Raw genomic sequence first — 19,934 nt, 5'->3', positions numbered from 1 at the left:
CTCATAGCTTTATGAAGTGCACTTAATCCGTGCATCGCTTTTATACCAAACATTTATAGCACTTTACTTGGATTCATACCGTGCATTTATTCGTAGCATTCAGACCGTGCATTTACCTATAGCATTCATATCGTACATGTTCATAGCATTATACATTGTAGCCATACTGTGCATTCACTCATAAGCATTATACTGTACACTTATACCATGCATTCATTCAGAGCATGTATACAGTGCATTTATACTTGGTGTTCACTCAGCATTTATGCCGTGCATTCTTTCATAGCATATTGTGCATTCACTCTTAGCATTTATCCAGGAAAACATTTTTTTTATATATCAACTGGCTCCAGAGAGTTAAACAGATTTGTAAATTACTTCTTTTAAAAAAAGTCTTAATCCTTTCAGTACTTATGAGCTGCTGACGTTGAGTTGTTCTTTTCTGTCAAAGTGCTTTCTGTCTCGGGAACTGTCCAAAGAAGAAGCAAATCCCCATAGCAAACCTCTTCTACTCTGTGCAGTTCCCGAGACAAGCAGAGATGTCAGCAGAGAGCACTGTTGCCAGACAGAAAAGAACAACTCAACTTCAGCAGCTGATAATTATTGGAAGGAGTAAGATTTTTTAATAGAAATAATTTACAAATCTGTTTAACTTTCTGGAGCCAGTTGATATATAAAAAAATGTTTTTCCTTGAATACTCCTTTAAATTCATAGTTTTATATACATTGTATTTCACCGTGCATTCAATCATAGCTTTACAAAGGACACTTAATCCATGCATAGCATCTATACCATACATTATTCATAGCACTTACATTGCATTCATACCGTGCATTCATTCATAGCATTCATACCATGCATTTATATTGTGCATAATTCATAGCATTATACATTGCGTCCATACTGTGCAGTCACACATAAGCATTATACTGTACTTTTATACATGCATTCCTTACAAGCATTATACTGTACACTTATTCCATGTTTTCAATCATAGCATTCATACCGTGCATTATACTGTGCATTCACTCTTAGCATTCATACCGTACACTAGTTCATAGCATTTATATTGCATTTATTCATAGTACTTATACTGTGCATTCATTCATACCATTTATATGAATTATAAGTTCATAGTATTTATACTGCGTATCTATACTGTGCACTTGTACTGTCCATACGTTCATAGCTTTCTTACAGTGTATTCGTTCATAGCATTCGTACCATGTGTGCGTTCATAGCATTTATACCGTGCATAGGTTCTTAGCATTGCACTGTGTATGCATTTCTAGTATCTTTCCATGCACATTTTTTCGCAATTCATACGGGGAAGATTTTCATAGTTTTATACTGGGTATAAGTTCTTAGCTTTATACTTTTAGACTTATGCAACATTCACTCTGTGCATACATTTGCAGCACTACTATGCAAACTTTGTAGTGATTATATTATTTATACATCCGGAATACTACACATGGTGTATTTTCATAGCATAGTCTGTAACAAAAAAGCGGAAAGACCTGGCACAGCTGACTGGTGGCTCTCCGTACTGTGGCAAGGTGATGGGACCTATCCGTTCCTGACTGGTGAAGTGTGGTGCTAAACGTGCATGGAAAGCAAGCATATACGTATGTAGCAAGGAAGGAAAGTAACACGTAGCGACTCACCACTTCTGTAGAATCTTGTTTAATAGTGCTGGTAAGCGTACAGCTGGCACAAAACAACGGGAACGGGTGTGCAGGGAGGGCTAGACGTGGCGGGGGGAGCTCGAGACAATCGATCCTATTTCGCGTCCAGTGACGCTTCTTCCGGTCCTAGTGAGCCCAGGTGAGTCCGTATCTTATGCATCCCGCCCCTCTCGGGGGTGGAGCTAATAGATGCGAACAGACAATGTGAACATAGACATATACATAAATGTAACACCGATTATAATGTGATCACCCAGTTAAAAAATATCAATCAGACCTGTCACAGGTAAGGGGACAGATCATGTCGATCATTCAGACCCAATGCGCCTAAAGCGTTGAGTCGGCTGATCCAATCAATTTCTTTTCTCATAAGAATTTTATTGCGATCTATCCCCTGTCCCTGTATTAATACCCTTTCTATACCTGCAAACTTAATTGTATTAAGGTCATTTTTATGGACGTCTCTCATATGTAAGATGAATTTGGGGGCTCCTTTTCCAGTTTTTAAACTATATAGATGTTCTCTGATTCGTTGATTCAGCTGTCTTTTAGTTTTTCCTATATAGTAAAAACCGCAAGTACACATGAGGCAATAAACCACAGTGTATTCGTTCATAGCATTCGTACCATGTGTGCATCCATAGCATTTATACCGTGCATAGGTTCTTAGCATTGCACTGTGTATACATTTCTAGTATCTTTCCGTGCACATTTTTTCGCAATTCATACGGGGAAGATTTTCATAGTTTTATACTGGGTATAAGTTCTTAGCTTTATACTTTTAGACTTATGCAACATTCACTCTGTGCATACATTTGCAGCACTACTATGCAAACTTTGTAGTAATTATATTATTTATACATCCGGAATACTACACATGGTGTATTTTCATAGCATACCTTCATAACATATATACTGTGTATACTTAAAAAAAAAAAAAAGTGTTATACACGCATAGTTTTCTCATCGTGCATCCGTTGCCATTAGCATTCATTCATGCATACTACATAGATTTGATCTTTGCACACGATACGCTAGAATTCTGACCAAGTATATGCTGTGACAGTTTCACCGTGCATGCGTCATGAGACAGTAGAGCTAGGTATATGCCTTGACAGAGCTTACGTCGCGATTGAGCTTGCAGTCTGCATACAATGCTGTACGCTGCATCATTCATACGTTGCAATATAGTGGTAACATGCATTTGCTACAATATGGTTGAGCTTGTACTGTGCATACAATACAATGGGATATTTTAGAATTCATACCTGGCATGCTGCCGGCAGTTCACAACATGTATTTGTCACCAAAGAATTTCACAATGTATATTCTACATATTGTCATGCAAGGAACATGCACAATATATCGCAAAAGCAATCGAATTGCGATTTTTGCTTTTTGCGATATAGCGATACGGCCCCCTGGGAAAACTTGCTATTATCTGCTCGGGCCGGCAGTAAAAGGGCCGCAGGGATAAAAATAAAAAATACAAACTTCTTCTCACCTACTCCCGGTCCCTGCAGATACCGTTTCCCTCCGTGTGGTCCGATGTATCATCTCTTCTCCATACCAGTAGTAGGACCTTTCCCTTTTCAGCCAATCACTGGCCACAGCGGTGTCATGCGTCAAGCCAGTGATTGTTGCTGAAAAAGACCTTTCCCCATCAGCCAAACACACTAGGTTGGTGATTTGAAAACCATCCGGGAAACCAAGTGTATTCCTGCAGTACAAAATGTGACGGGGGGGGGGGGGTTAAGTGTGACAGGGGGGAGGAATGTGACGGGGGGAAGATTGTGACGGGGGGGATGTGACGGGAGGAATAGGACGGGGGGGAATGTGACAGGCGGAGGAATGTGACGGGGGAAGATTGTGACGGGGGGAATGTGAAGGGGGAAATGTGATGGTGGGAGTGTGATAGGGGGGAAGATTGTGACGGGGAGAAATGCGACAGGGGGGAATGTGACATGGAAGGAAGATTGTGACTGGGGAGGAATGTGACTGGGGAATGTGACGGGGAAGATTGTGACGGGGGAATGTGACATGGAAGGAAGATTGTGACGGGGGGAATGTGACGGGGAGGAATGTGACGGGGGAATGTGACATGGAAGGAAGATTGTGACAGGGGGAAGAATGAGACGATTTCACCATTTATTTATTATATTGCATCTCATATCGATATCGGAATATTTAGGCCTATAATCGTAATCGCACATTTTCCCCATATCTTGCAGCCCCAGTTACTTACTTTCCATTACTGTGTGTACGCCACTGATTTAGTATATACACATGCAAGATAGCTCCTTATCTTTTTCCTCACATAACATAGACACAAATTCACACTACTATAGCCATCATACAACGTGTGTTAGTTTAGTCACGCATGTTTTACAGTTATGTGCATACGTTACTACAGCTGATTTACCGGTCGTTCATTCCTGCAGCTGATATGCCACACATAACGTAGTAACATAGTTCATAAGGTTGAAAAAAGACCAGAGTCCATCAAGGTCAACCTATATCCCTAATGAGTCCCTACTGAGTTTTTTTCTGAGGAAAGCCAAAAGCCCTCATACTAGAGGTATGGCAATCAGAATATATCCCTGGATCAACGTTCTGTCCCTATAAATCTAATATACATAACCAGCAATGTTATTATTCTACAAAAATGCATCCAGACCCCTTTTAAATTATTTTACAGAGTTCACCATGACCACCACCTCTGGCAGTGAATTCCACAGTCTCACTGCTCTTACAGTAAAGAACCCCCATCTGTGCTGGTGTAGAAACCTTCTTTCCTCTAGACGTAGAGGATGCCCCCTTGTTATAGATACAGTCCTGGGTATAAATAGATCATGGAAGAGATCTCTGTACTGTCCCCTGATATGTTTATACATAGTTATTAGGTCTCCCCTAAGCCTTCTTTTTTCTAAACTAAATAACAAGTCTAAACTAAATAACAATAATAAGTTATTATAGTATATCACTTTACTGATGTTCACAGGTTAGCAGACAAAGATTCGCAGGACCAGCACTCCTTGCCAAAGTATATTGGTAAAGTCAGATAAATATTACAAGTTATATACATAATATAGCATTTTTGCATGCGTATAGGTATACATATGAACCATATGTTCTTACTGGTTGCAATAGGGAGCAAAGAGTCGTGTTGTTACTTCCCTATCAGGGGTTACCACTATGCTCTACTCACTAAATGCAAAAAGTCACTGCATATCAAAGGAAGGAGCAAAAGCGCGCTTGGGGTCCAGGCGCAGCACCAGTATTGGACATGGGTAAGTGGCCTTACGTTTTTATTTATGATATGCAGTGATTTTTTGCATTTAGTGAGTGTAAATGTCCGAACTATAAAAATATAACATTAATTAAACTGCATGGTCAATGGTGTATAAGTAAAAAACTGCAGAAGTCCAGAATTGCATATTTTTGGTCACTTTGTATACTATTACAATTTTTGTTTTTAAATGCAATCAGAAAGTCCAATCAAAACAAAAATGGGACCGATAAAAGCTACTAGATCACGGCACAAAAAAATAAGCCCTTACACATCCCTCTATACGAAAAAATAGTTATAGGTTTCAGCAAAGGGCCATTTTAATGGACATGTAAATTTTGGTACAAAAAGTTATAATTTTTTAAGAAGTAAAACCATAATCTAATTTGGGTATCGGTGTCATTGTATGGATCTACAGAATAAAGACAATGGCCCTTATTTACTAAGAGTGGAGTGGAGGTTTCTTTGTGGGTTTTAATTCCCTACAATTTCCCTAGCTCAAATCCACCACATTTTATGTGGAAACCTTAGTAAATATGTTGGGTTTTTGTGAAAATATCGGGAACACTCCCCTTTTTTGTGACCACACCTCCTTTCCCTGGCGGTCACGCCCCTTTCTCATGTTTTCTTAGCAAAATGGAGTTAGGGTTTTTTCAATTCTGGTGCAAAATCTGGTGCAGACAAAATTTCTGGCGCACAACCCGACAAAACATGTCGGGTTTGCAAAAGTAAATGAGGGCCAATGTGTCATTTTTACTATAAAGTGCACTGTGTAGAAGTGGAAGCCCCCAAAAATTACAAAATTACATTTTTTTTTTAATTTTGTCCCAGAAGTTATTTTGTTTTGCTGTTATGTCATTCCAAAGTAATATTGGTGACGCAAAAAACAAGCCCTCATATGGGTCTGTAGGTGGAAAATTTTATGCGTTATGATTTTTAGAAGGTGAGGAGGAAAAAACTAAAGTGCAAAAATGAAAAAGCCTTAAGGGGTTAAGAACACCGCCCATTTTGGCCTTGAGGACACAGTAAATTAACATTTTTGCTGTTTCTTTTTTGTTTTTGTTTTCGGGTTTGTTTTTTCCTCCCAGCCGTTTTAAGAGCAATAACTCTCTTATTTTTCTATCCACTGGGGAAAGGTGTTTTCCATGTACAAGATAGCACTCTACAGGCATGTCTGAGCAAAAGGTTTCTTTGTGCTTCATATACTTTACTATTTTAGTGCACTAGTCATTTTTGTTACTAGTGAGGGTCAGTGCATTCTACTTACATTTGATGTTGGTTTACAAGACTATTAGTACATTATAGGTTTTTACATGTACCCAAACATTGTTATCTCTTTTCCACTACAGTTATTGACCGCTCAGCCAATTGCTGACAGTAGCGGTGATTGGCTGAGCGGGTCGTAGCTGCAGTGAAACGCTCAGAGGTAGTCAGAGCTACAGGGGACTGGATGGTGTCACGAAGGGACCCCTAGGGGACCAAGGTTTTTCTTTTCTTTTTTTTTTTTTAAGGCCACCCCAGCAGCGCATCAAGTTTTTTCCCACAGATAACCCCTTTTAATACTTGTACAATATTGTCAGCAATACTTTCAGTGAAAGCCAAATATTCATTGCAACTATTTTGTCCCTTGGGTGAAAAAAAAACTGATTTATTCGTGCCCTTTCTAGGGATCAGCAAAAAGTGTTAAAGGGCAGGGAGAGTCAGATTTTTGAACCAAAGGATTGGGCATGTTGAAATCAATCTGCCTAATCCTTCTCTGTTCTGAAAACTGTTATCATGGAAGATTCGGGATACCCACAAACCCATTAGATGGTAGGCCAAGATTGGCAGGTTTAGAAGATGTTAATCCGTGTATGGCCAGTTTATGTCCAAAATTGACATCAACCATGCTGAGTGATATTATACCTATTAAACGATGGAGGAAACCAGGATGAGATTTTATCTCTGAATAGGTGGACTTTTTTTTTCTAATTTACTATTGTTGGTTTTTAGGAACTTTTTTTTGTTAAATGGGCATATTATTATTCCTTATCCTTTATAAATCACTATTATTATTGGCTTCATGTAGAAAAAAAAAAGAAAAAAAAAAACATTAATGCTATTTTCAATGCTTTATACATATGGCCACCAGGGGTCTCCCTTCTTGATCAGACCGCATTATGTCTTGTCAAAAGCTCAGATTTTGGTCTCCTGCTGGACTGACAGGAAATCAAACTTCAGAAATGCGGTCCAGCCGTAGGCATTGCATAGCACTCACTTTCTGCTTGTGTATAATACAGGCAAGAGCGAACGCTCTGCTTTGCACGGCAGCGTGCTGCCAGGTAATTTGCATATCCCTGTCCCATCTCTGTTCAGAGCCGGCTGGACTTGTAAAGCCTAGAATGCAGCACTGAAATAAAGAAAAAAAAGACAAGGTGCGCTCCCAGTGGAATATTATTATGGTAGATCACCGCTTATGTGGTGAATCTCCTTACCATATGGTGTTGTGCTGAGGGCACAACACCTGCATAAGCATGTAGACTCACTGCGAAGTCGTGCAGGTAGTATCAGGGGTGGCTGCCTTCGTGTCTTCACCCGTAACCTCCAGGTAATGGTCAGAAAATGGTCAGCAAATGAATAAATTTGTATAGACATCCTAGTTGGTGCCTTCTCCTAGTGGAATAAGATCAAGTTTAGCCAAAGTTTAAAATAAAATGGCTTTTATTCAATAAAATGCAACTTCATTGTTTAGAACCTGTGGGGGGTTCTTCGTCAGGCAATTAATAGTCCTTTGAGGTTTTTGAGTAAAATTCAAATTAGCTATCGTATTTCGAGTTTTTTCATCAATATCACTGTCACGAGACGAGCGGGTGGTAGGGTTATCTATAAAATCACTATTTGTCTACACTAGACTGAAAATAATGATAAAAAATCCCTCTTACACCCCCCAATTTAACGGTATCGCTACCACCACCTGTCAATTTCAAGCCGACAGGAAGCTATCAATCCAATATGGATATGCTACTATTCCCAAATATAGTCTACTATCCCCAGTAGTACCGTATATACTCGAGTATAAGGCGACCCGAGTATAAGCCGAGACCCCTAATTTCAACCCAAAATCCCAGGAAAAGTTATTGACTCGAGTATAAGCCTAGGGTGGGAAATACCTCATCCCCCCCTGTCATCATCCAGACCCGTCATTAACATCCTCATCATCATCCCCTTGTCATCATCCCACACATCCCCCCTTCATCATCCCCTTATCATCCCGCACATCCCCCCTTCATCATCCCCTTATCATCCCACACATCCCCCCTTCATCATCCCCTTATCATCCCGCACATCCCCCCTTCATAATCCCCTTATCATCCCACACATCCCCCCTTCATCATCCCCCCCCCCCCCTTCATCATCCCCACCCCCCTTCATCATCCCCACACCCCCCCTTCATCATCCTCTTCTCATCATTCGCCCTCAGTGGTCTTCAACCTGCGGACCTCCGGAGGTTTCAAAACTACAACTCCCAGCAAGCCCGGGCAGCCATCGGCTGTCCGGGCTTGCTGGGAGTTGTAGTTTTGAAACCTCCGGAGGTCCGCAGGTTGAAGACCACTGCGGCCTTCAACATCATCCAGCCCCCCTCTCACCCCCTTTAGTTCTGAGTACTCACCTCCGCTCGGCGCTGGTCCGGTCCTGCAGGGCTGTCCGGTGAGGAGGTGGTCCGGTGAGGAGGTGGTCCGGGCTGCTATCTTCACTGGGGGCGCCTCTTCTCCGCGCTTCCGGCCCGGAATAGATGCGTTGCCTTGACAATGACGCAAATGACGCACCTCTGCGTCGTTGTCACGGCAACGTGACTATTCTGAGGCCGGGCCCGAAGCGCTTAGAAGAGGCCTCCCCGGTGAAGATAGCAGCCCGGACCACCTCCCCACCGGACCACCTCCTCACCGGACAGTCCTGCAGGACCGGACCAGCGCCGAGCGGAGGTGAGTACTCAGAACTAAAGGGGGTGAGAGGGGGCTGGATGATGTTGAAGGCCGCAGTGGTCTTCAACCTGCGGACCTCCGGAGGTTTCAAAACTACAACTCCCAGCAAGCCCGGACAGCCGATGGCTGCCCGGGCTTGCTGGGAGTTGTAGTTTTGAAACCTCTGGAGGTCCGCAGGTTGAAGACCACTGCGGGTGGGGGAGTTCACTCGAGTATAAGCCGAGGGGGGTGTTTTCAGCACGAAAAATCGTGCTGAAAAACTCGGCTTATACTCGAGTATATACGGTATATTAAAACAGGAAAAAGATTAATCCAAATCTATAATGTAGCCAAACAGGTAAATTTAAGACTATAACTTGGCTCTCTTCAAGGACAATGTGCGTCCGTATTACCAGACAAAAGGCGGTACTTAATAAATGAATGATTTATTATGAAAGAAAAATATTCACAGTACATGTAAAAATAGGTATTAACAAGACAAAGTTTCACCACACAGAAAATAAAATTAATGGGAAAAACATAGAATCTCTACTTACAAAAAGTCACAGAGTTCTATTCCATGGGGTCTGGTAGGAAATGGCGTCTGGCATCCAAAATTAGATCTTGTCCCCCATGCAAGTGCACCCTAGTCCCTCCAGGTCTGTAGTTGTATACCCTGCTATGGACAGGTGATCTCTCTATGTTCAGCCCCTGGGTGGGACAAGGAGGAGAGATAGATGTTACCACTCCCTTATTATACCTTTATGCCCAAAGAATAGGAAATGTCCTCTATCTTCTATCATGGGCCAGGCACCCACATCATTTATATGTGGGTTCTCCATCAAATCCTCTTTCCAGGGGTACCTGACATGATCCCCTTATTGTGTATGATTTACCCAGTGCATACAGTTCGGGCAGGGATCATTACACAAGGGTCATGTGAGGACTCATTTTAAAGGTAGTATGATGGAGAATCTAACCGTACAAAATAGGGGCTGCGGACATACTTCCCTGACCTCCATATTTAATATTTGGAAGACATGGCAATTTCATCAATTGACATCAGGATTGTGAGTCTCTTTGTCTAGGGGATGTGTCAAATTTACCATTCAGGCAACAGTGTCCCTTAATTGGCACAGGTATGTTAATTGCCCCCAACTGGCCACTGGATGCAATAGCTCAGACTGTCGTCTCCTGGCAGTTAGATCAAACAGGATAGATTCTTTGAAATGTTAAACTAACACAGATAAGGGTAATGGGATTAACAGTTGGGCATACTGATGGACATTTATGCAGAACATAAATCAACGGTAATAAATGAAAAACAACCACAATGCAGCATGGATACATATTTTAGCCATTGTATATGACAAACACCATTTCCATCAATATCTAATGTTATTGTGAACACATAGTTTTGTTCATCGATCACACCTCTGGTTAGCAGGACTTCTCTTCTCTTTTACTCAAAAGCCCTTAGACGTATATTTAAATGAGATCTGCTATCACTCACAGCAGCCTGCTCGGTTCTCATCCATCCTGCAACCAACCTGGCCGCTGTTATCGGGTATTGGCCCAAACCCGTTACAACAAATTAGAAACAAATTCAAGGCTACAAGCATTAATTACACAGAGCAGCATATGTTTGCTATGGGGATTTTCTCCTACTCTGGACAGTTCCTAAAATGGACAGAGATGTCAGCAGAGAGCACTGTGCTCTTGATGTTAGCAGAGAGCACTGTGTTCCAAAAAGAAAATAATTTCCTCTGTAGTATTCAGCAGCTAATAAGTACTGGAAGTTTAATAGAAGTCATTTACAAATCTGTTTAACTTCCTGCCACCAGTTGATAAAAAAAAAAAAAAGTTTTCCACTGGAGTTTTCCCTTTAACACTACAGCGCTCCCTGCGTGCATACTAATGGTTTGGCTCTGATACAAGTGAGCTGCTTTTCACGTCTCTCCAACATGGCATAACCTTTTGGTTATATATATATATATATATATATATATATATATATATATATATAGGCCATGACCTTAAAACTATCAGATCATTCATGTATACCTAATTTTTCCTTATTTTTCCGTCTCCCGACTTTTACATGAGTAGGCCATGTTTTGGGGATCTACATCGCTGCATAATCCTTTTTAAGACGTATTTTTAATTATTTAAATATTTGCATATGTGCCGTTTTTGATGCATATGTATCTGATCTGTTATTTCCTTACTCCAACAATAGTAGAATACAGCACGGCATGGCAGGTCTGTACTCTGATCTTCTTCCTCACTGTAAAGCACCTGCAGTGCTAAACAGAGGAGGAGATTCAATAGCAGCTTGCCGTGCCAGGGGCCTGATGATTTATGCGTGCTCCCGAGCTGAGTGCAGGCTACAGGAGGAAGGGTGGAAGTGATCCCCGGCAGGCTTCAGATGATGTTGTGCTTCCCAGGGAACACTCCCTTCCTCAAAAATGGCAAGAGAACTGAGCAGGCTGACTGAGCACAAAAAAAAGGTATTTATGGGTGTTTTATAGGGAAAAAATTGAAGAATGTTTCTCAGCATCAGTCAGGAAGAGATATAGGAGTATAATTCAGAGATAGATTAGTTAGTGACAGGTACTCTTTAAACAGTAGTCTGTTTATAGGACCCATTGAAAAAAAAAGTTTGCAGAATACTGCTCTAGAACATGATAAGCAAAACTTAATTTTTTTTATTTTTTGTGGAAATTTTCTAACAATTTTATCTTTTTGCTTTCCTTTCCTGTCAACTTCCAGAGTAGTATTCGGAAATTGTAATGGTATTGCAATGGTCGACTTCATCCAGAAAACAGTGCTTTTAAACCTTGGTACAATTGAATTATATGGCTCAAATGACCCATACCAGAGGCAACCACGTTCTCCGCGCAAAACAAGGCAACCGTCAGGAGGTAAGGAGTCTTCATTGTTTGCGCATCTTGCAGTATTTGAGTTTTAGCTGAATATATAGTATTACAGAGAAGATGACATACATTTGTATAAACATTCTAATATAGGATATTTCCATTTATTGTATGTTTGTGCAGTTTTTATAACCTCACATTTAAGTCACAGATGACATTATTAGAGATTGTCAAGAAGCCAAAAAGAGCTAAGCCAGATGTTGTATGCAATTTATTTAAGGGAGCTGGGGAGCCCTCTTGTGGAGATGGGAATACCCTCTTAACGTTTAATCTATTGCTGAGACAGTACATTTACATGTGCAATACAGATATCATTAGTTATGATGCCTGGATAAGTAGTCCTATGAAGAAAGCATATCATTTAAAAGGATGTTCTCATCTGTCTGTTTCAACTCGTAGCACTTTCTTTTTCTGTGACTAACACTTCAGACACACAGGATTTGTTGGTTGTATGCAAGCTACTAGCACTTTGTATGACCCACTGACACAGTATAGCTTGCACACAAACAGAAGTGTCATTGATTATGTTTACATAAAGATAAGACTCCTGGCAGATAATGGGGGGTATTTATCAAAGGATTTATGTGCTTTTTTTTTCACGTAACTTTTGCGCAATACTTTGGCGCAGTGTCTTTTTGCACCAAAGTTTGGCGCATCTTCTCCACTGTCATTTTTACAACTTTCTCAAAATCACACGGTCCCGTGTGTGATTATAACTTTAGTCAGTAATTCATCATTTGCGCCAATCGATTGGCGCAATTTTGGCACAAATCCCGTTTTTTGGCACAAATCCCCGCCAAGAAAGTTTGCACTTGGAAAGCACACTTAGCAATGTCAGAAAAAAGGCGTAAAAATACATTAAACATTTATTTTTGTGAAAGCATCGACGCCTCCAGGGCTGCTCAATACTATCCTGCGACATAGTTGTCTCTGAGGAACCTTCACCCTCCGTTGAGCCAGCATTGGACATGGCCACACAGGTTCTTGAAAGGTAAGCACTAAAGCAGTGGTCTCCAACCTGCGGACCTCCAGATGTTGCAAAACTACAACTCCCAGCATGCCAGGACAGCCAACGGCTGTCCGGGCATGCTGGGAATTGTAGTTTTGAAACATCTGGAGGTCCGCAGGTTGAAGACCACTGCACTAAAGTAACAAAACAAAAAAAACTACCCAAGTTGAAAATAAAATCCATTTCACATGGTGGCTATAAACCCCACAAAAGAAAATAACTCGCGTCGCTTGCTGATATACTGCTGGAGGGACCCCGAAATGGCTGCGCTACAGGGTAAAATACGCGTCCTCTTTGGTGGTAAGTTCTGTGTAAGAGGCGCTGTGAGCAGCTGATTTCAACATTTGAGCCAAAATTACTAACAACTTGCACCAAATGATAAATTTGGTGCATGTCCACGTAAACCAAAGTGAAAAAAAAAGGGTAAAAAGAAACTGTCAACAGGCAAAATTGATAAATACCCCCCAATGTTCCTATCCTGCTCTGTGCAGAGTGTGTGATGTCTGCAGCAGCCCCTCCACTGTGTCATAGTAAGGAAAGGTGGTCTGTAGCCTAGGCAAAGCAGTAAAAACTGATCAACTACATGAAAATACCCCTTTAGGATATCTTATGGCTTAACATGTAGTAAAGATATATTTTATAAATATATATATATATATATATATATGTGTGTACCGTATATACTCGAGTATAAGCCGAGTTTTTCAGCACGATTTTTCGTGCTGAAAACACCCCCCTCGGCTTATACTCGAGTGAACTCCCCCACCCGCAGTGGTCTTCAACCTGCGGACCTCCAGAGGTTTCAAAACTACAACTCCCAGCAAGCCCGGGCAGCCATCGGCTGTCCGGGCTTGCTGGGAGTTGTAGTTTTGAAATCTCCGGAGGTCCGCAGGTTGAAGACCACTGCGGCCTTCAACATCATCCAGCCCCCTCTCACCTCCCTTTAGTTCTGAGTACTCACCTCCGCTCGGCGCTGGTCCGGTCCTGCAGGACTGTCCGGTGAGGAGGTGGTCCGGTGGCATAGTGGTTCCGGGCTGCTATCTTCACCGGGGGCGCCTCTTCTAAGCGCTTCGGGCCCGGCCTCAGAATAGTCACGTTGCCGTGACAACGACGCAGAGGTGCGTTCATTGCCAACGTACTTCTGCGTCATTGTCAAGGCAACGCCTCTATTCCGGGCCGGAAGCGCGGAGAAGAGGCGCCCCCGGTGAAGATAGCAGCCCGGACCACCTCCTCACCGGACCACCTCCTCACCGGACAGCCCTGCAGGACCGGACCAGCGCCGAGCGGAGGTGAGTACTCAGAACTAAAGGGGGGGTGAGAGGGGGCTGGATGATGTTGAAGGCCGCAGTGGTCTTCAACCTGCGGACCTCCGGAGGTTTCAAAACTACAACTCCCAGCAAGCCCGGACAGCCGATGGCTGCCCGGGCTTGCTGGGAGTTGTAGTTTTGAAACCTCTGGAGGTCCGCAGGTTGAAGACCACTGAGGGCGAATGATGAGAAGAGGATGATGAAGGGGGGGGTGTGGGGATGATGAAGGGGGGTGGGGATGATGAAGGGGGGGGTGTGGGATGATTACAAGGGGATGATGAAGGGGGGATGTGTGGGATGATAAGGGGATGATGAAGGGGGGATGTGCGGGATGATAAGGGGATGATGAAGGGGGGATGTGTGGGATGATAAGGGGATGATGAAGGGGGGATGTGTGGGATGATGACAAGGGGATGATGATGATGATGAGGAGGATGTTAATGACAGGTCTGGATGATGACAGGGGGGGGATGAGGTATTTCCCACCTTAGGCTTATACTCGAGTCAATAACTTTTCCTGGGATTTTGGGTTGAAATTAGGGGTCTCGGCTTATACTCGGGTCGGCTTATACTCGAGTATATACGGTATATATGCACTTGATCTGCAGCCCAATTCAGAAAAGGGCATATGTTTTGTAAAGTAACCCTATGAAAAACTGTTAATGTTTCTAGAATTATTAACTATATTTTGGGGTGATTATAGCCTGAATAACCCCTTTAGAGGAGGTGTCTCCTAGCTATATGCCCCTTTTCAGGAATTATATAGATAGCCACACATCTGAATGACCACCATGTAATACTGTTTCCTCTGCATCGTTTTCAATACAGTGGCCCCCCCAAAAAATAATGTCAAGTGCTTTAATTCAGATTAGTTGTCTTTGATAAAAATATATATATATATATTTGATTGGACTTGTTTGAAACCTGTTACACTGAAAAGGCACTTGTATCTCAGTACATTATAGTATAGAACAAAATTAGCTGAACAGATTCATATATAGTTCTGTGGAAAAATATTCATTTAATATGTATTTTAATTAATTTATATGCCTGCTCATTTAGAGCTGAGGAATCCAGTTAGAGGCCATACTACTGAGTTTGCCAGTCTTCCCTATATGACTCTGTGTATAAACACTTGCCTGGATCAGACTTCAGTCCGGTCATGGCGGCTTAACTCTTTATATGCAGCGTTCAATAAAGACTCAAGCATGTAGATAGTAATTTTGCAGGGTGCCAATCTCACAAAACCCCATAGATGAAAATGTTAAAATAAATATAATAAAGGAATAAATAAAAAAATGAAAAAGTAAAACAAAACAAAAACTGTATAAATTGGGTATTTTTGTAATTGTTCTGACCTGTAAAATAAAGATAACATGTCAGTTTGATCACACAATGGACTACTACAAAATAAAACTGCCAAAAATTAGCTGAATTGCACTTTTCAATAAAAGCACATAAATGTACACCCTAGCCGTCTGGTACTTAGCACACTAGGGCATATGTTAACACACTGCGCGTGTGCAATCTTGAAGCAAGTGCAGGAGCTGCACTCTCTTCATAGATAGCTGATGACAGCTGATTCACGCTGATGCCCATCATTAACCATTTAGATGGCCCGATCCATACTAATCACCGCAGTTAAAGCATTAGTGGGGCTTAGTAACACTCATCAGAACACCCAAAGTTGTGATTGTGCGGGTCTGATGTGTCAAGTTGGTGGGTGGAGGTCCCCTCCCCTGCTCCGTGCCACTTTTCCTGTATCCACTTGTATGGTCTGCCTTATGGCAGGCTGTACAAGTGGGTTACTGATATCACTGATCTGCCTAAAATGGGCTGTGTCCTTAAATTGGTTAAATGGGCACTGTCAGATATAAAAACTTTTATATATTGTACATCTTGGCAAAACAATAGTTTTTCTAATATACTTTTTTTTCACATTTTATTAAAGAAAACTGCCTTTGAAAATCCCACCACTAGGGGTCCCCACACCTCCTGGGACACTGATGAGTCCCACAGCAGCATAAGAGTGTCCAAGGGTCATGGACACGAGATGACTAATTGACAAGGCTGCAGGAGGAACACAGCCTGCAGCAATACTGCTGTAAGACAGAGTTTTAACAATAATGTGCCTCCAGCTGTTGCAAAACTACAACTCCAATCATGCCTTGATAGCCAAAGGATGTCTGGGCATGCTGTGAGTTGTAGTTTTGCGAAAGCTGTAGGCATACAGCTGAAGGCAACACTGCTGTAAAAACACTGTACCTAAACACTGTACCTCTAACTATTCCAAAACTACAAGTCCCATGAATGACATAGGAAGATATGTTATACACTCACCATATTGTACAGGCAATCTTCAATAATCATTGTGTGTGCACAGCAAGAGAGAACCAGAGAGAAAAGGGTTACAAAGCAGGGCTGCCAGGCTCCCAAGAGCAGTGAGTCAGCAAAATGAGCAAATGGGAGGAGTCAGCACAGTGCAGGCAATAGAAATACATGCCCCTCCCTTTGACAAAATGAAAAAGACATTGAGCAGCTTTAGGGTGCGTTCACACTACAGAATTCCCGCGGAATTCCACGAGCGGAACTCCTCGGTGTGAACTTAATATTAGTGTGAATGGGTCTCTGCGAGACCCGTTCACACTGTGGAATTTCTACAGCGGACAATTCCGCTGCTGAAATTGTTCCACGCAAAGAAAGAACATGTTCATTCTTTGCGCAGATTCCGTGAGCACTGCATAGCCGTCAATGGTGATGGCTCAGTGCCCCGTGACCCCAGCACCGATGTACCTTCGGCGGCCATCAGGCAGAATCTCCACTAGCGGAATTCATCGAGCAGAGATTCCGCAGTGTGAACACACCCTTAAATATGCAATTTTTTGTTGTAAAATATTAGTGATAGAGACATAAAAATGACACATGCATGATCAGGATTAGGTACTGAGTAACATATAACGAATATGTTTTTTTGTGGGATCTGACAGGTACGCTTTGTGTGTAATAGAGAGAGAAGTTTGATACATACAGTACAGACCAAAAGTTTGGACACACCTTCTCATTCAAAGAGTTTTCTTTATTTTCATGACTATGAAAATTGTAGATTCACACTGAAGGCATCAAAACTATGAATTAACACATGTGGAAGTATAGACATAACAATAAAAGTGTGAAACAACTGAAAATATATCATATTCTAGGTTCTTCAAAGTAGCCACCTTTTTGCTTTGATTACTGCTCTGCACATTCTTAGCTTTCTCTTGATGAGCTTCGAAAGGTAGTCACCTGAAATGGTCTTCCAACAGTCTTGAAGGAGTTCCCAGAGATGCTTAGCACTTGTTGGCCCTTTTGCCTTCATTGGGTTCAGGTCTGGTGACTGTGGAGGCCAGGTCATCTGGCGCAGCACCCCATCACTCTCCTTCTTGGTCAAATAGCCCTTACACAGCCTGGAGGTGTGTTTGGGGTCATTGTCCTGTTGAAAAATAAATGATGGTCCAACTAAACACAAACCGAATGGAATAGCATGCCGCTGCAAGATACTGTGGTAGCCATGCTGGTTCAGTATGCCTACAATTTTGAATAAATCCCCAACAGTGTCACCAGCAAAGCACCCCCACACCATCACACCTCCTCCTCCATGCTTCACGGTGGGAACCAGGCCTGTAGAGTCCATCCGTTCACCTTTTCTGCATTGCACAAAGACACGATGGTTGGAAACAGAGATCTCAAATTTGGACTCATCAGATCAAAGCACAGATTTACACTGGTCTAATGTCCATTCCTTGTGTTCTTTAGCCTACACAAGTCTCTTCTGCTTGTTGCCTGTCCTTAGCAGTGGTTTCCTAGCAGATATTCTACCATGAAGGCCTCACACAGTCTCCTCTTAACAGTTGTTCTAGAGATGTGTCTGAAAACCAAAGAAAAAACAGACATCCTGCACTCACCGCTTAAGACCTGGCTCCCATCTCGGGGCTCTAGAGATGTGTCTGCTGCTAGATTTCTGTGTGGCATTGACCTGGTCTCTAATCTGAGCTGCTGTTAACCTGCGATTTCTGAGGCTGGTGACTCGGATGAACTTATCCTCCGCAGCAGAGGTGACTCTTGGTCTTCCTTTCCTGGGGCGGTCCACATGTGAGCCAGTTTCTTTGTAGCTCTTGATGGTTTTTGTGACTGCACTTGGGGACACTTTCCACCTAGAATATGACATATCTTCAGTTGTTTCACACTTTTATTATGTCTATACTTCCAAATGTGTTAATTCATAGTTTTGATGCCTTCAGTGTGAATCTACAATTTTCATAGTCATGAAAATAAAGAAAACTCTTTGAATGAGAAGGTGTGTCCAAACTTTTGGTCTGTACTGTTGTTCAAAGTATAAAAAATATTCATTATAACTTTATGTATGTAAATCCTTGCTCATTCTAGAGTCCAGGGGTGGTTGATTGGCTTCCCATTAGGAGAATGTATTTTTGAAAGAGGGGATGCTGCTATCCTATATCCTGTAACATACCATGAAAAGCAGCAGCATAGAGGATGCTATAAAGAAGTATTTAGCAACACAATTTGTAAATCCAGCACTGGAAGAGATTAAATGCTCAATCATAAACGCATATATCCTAATATTTATATATAAGATAAAAATAATTATTGACTATATCATAATATTTATATATAATATAAAAATAATTATTGACTTTTCTATATCTAAATAAATATAGAGCGACCTGTAAAAACATTACTTAAACATATACTATACTATTTATTTTATCTTATTACCTTATCTTTCTAAATATATATATATTATATATATATTATATATAATATATATATTATATCATCATTCATTGCATACTTTTTGTAAGTGGATTTGTGGTCTTTATTCTGCATAAAACATTATGTAAATTGGCTACAGGAGTCAAAGGCATGCCAGGGTCCACTATGCCCCAGAGCCGCACTGCCTCTCTCCACTGGCGTCACGCCCGCTCCTCCCATTGATTGACACACAGAGCTCACCTGCCACCCCTGTGTAGATTGCTCTTGCATGCGCTGTCATTCTGTATTGCGCACACATGCGGTGAGGATGACTGCACTCATGGCACGTGGACAATCTACACAGGGCCACCGCTGGCAGACAAGCCCTGTATTCAGTAAACAGGATGAGTGGGCAAGATGTCAGCAGAGAGGTATTGCAGCCCTAGGGCATAGCGGCCCCCCGGGCCACACCTCTCTGACACTCATGTACTATCTACAAAATTATTTTTATACAAAATAAAAACACTAAATCCTGAACTAATCTATGCTAAACTGTGTTAGCAGTTTAGCAGTGGTAGTTCACATGACAGGTACACTTTAATGAACATCTGTCATCGAACAGATCTGCTGTTGTCCAAAACAGAGATTACATACATTAGTTCCTTAGGACAGAAAGACTCATAATACTTGTGAATCCTCATCATATTACTGTCCACATTTTTGCAATAGTAATAGAATCCTCTATTGACTATATTATATACCAAAAAGAACACCACATAGAATATATGATTCTACCAAAAATACCAATTTTATTGTTTTAATATGCAATTTTATTGTTTTAAAATTATTGTTTATTACAGGCAGGAATTCCCACTAGTTGCGGGGCAATAAAGTGCAAACACTATTGCGTAATTATGCATACAGTAATCATGTAAACCACATAGAAACCACATATACCGAATACTGCTTCTTAAAGGAAAACTGTCAGCTTTCTCCCCCTGCACTAACCAG

At 41.7% G+C, this 19,934-nt stretch overlaps 1 protein-coding gene across 4 annotated transcripts in view; it reads left to right on the top strand.

Moving 5' to 3' along the window:
- The window catches only part of STXBP5 (syntaxin binding protein 5), a 530,024-nt gene that overhangs the window by 428,128 nt on the left and 81,962 nt on the right, over positions 1 to 19,934 (top strand). For all 4 annotated transcript variants that reach the window (XM_056567305.1, XM_056567304.1, XM_056567306.1 and 1 more), the window contains one exon: positions 11,692 to 11,843. In XM_056567305.1, coding sequence (XP_056423280.1) covers positions 11,692 to 11,843 — 152 coding nt within the window. The remainder of the gene's footprint in view (positions 1 to 11,691; positions 11,844 to 19,934) is intronic.

Source organism: Hyla sarda, chromosome 3, assembly GCF_029499605.1.
Source record: "Hyla sarda isolate aHylSar1 chromosome 3, aHylSar1.hap1, whole genome shotgun sequence".
Lineage (NCBI taxonomy): Eukaryota > Metazoa > Chordata > Amphibia > Anura > Hylidae > Hyla > Hyla sarda.
The sequence above is the reverse complement of the archived record's forward strand: the minus strand, read 5'-3'. Positions and strand labels throughout refer to the sequence as shown.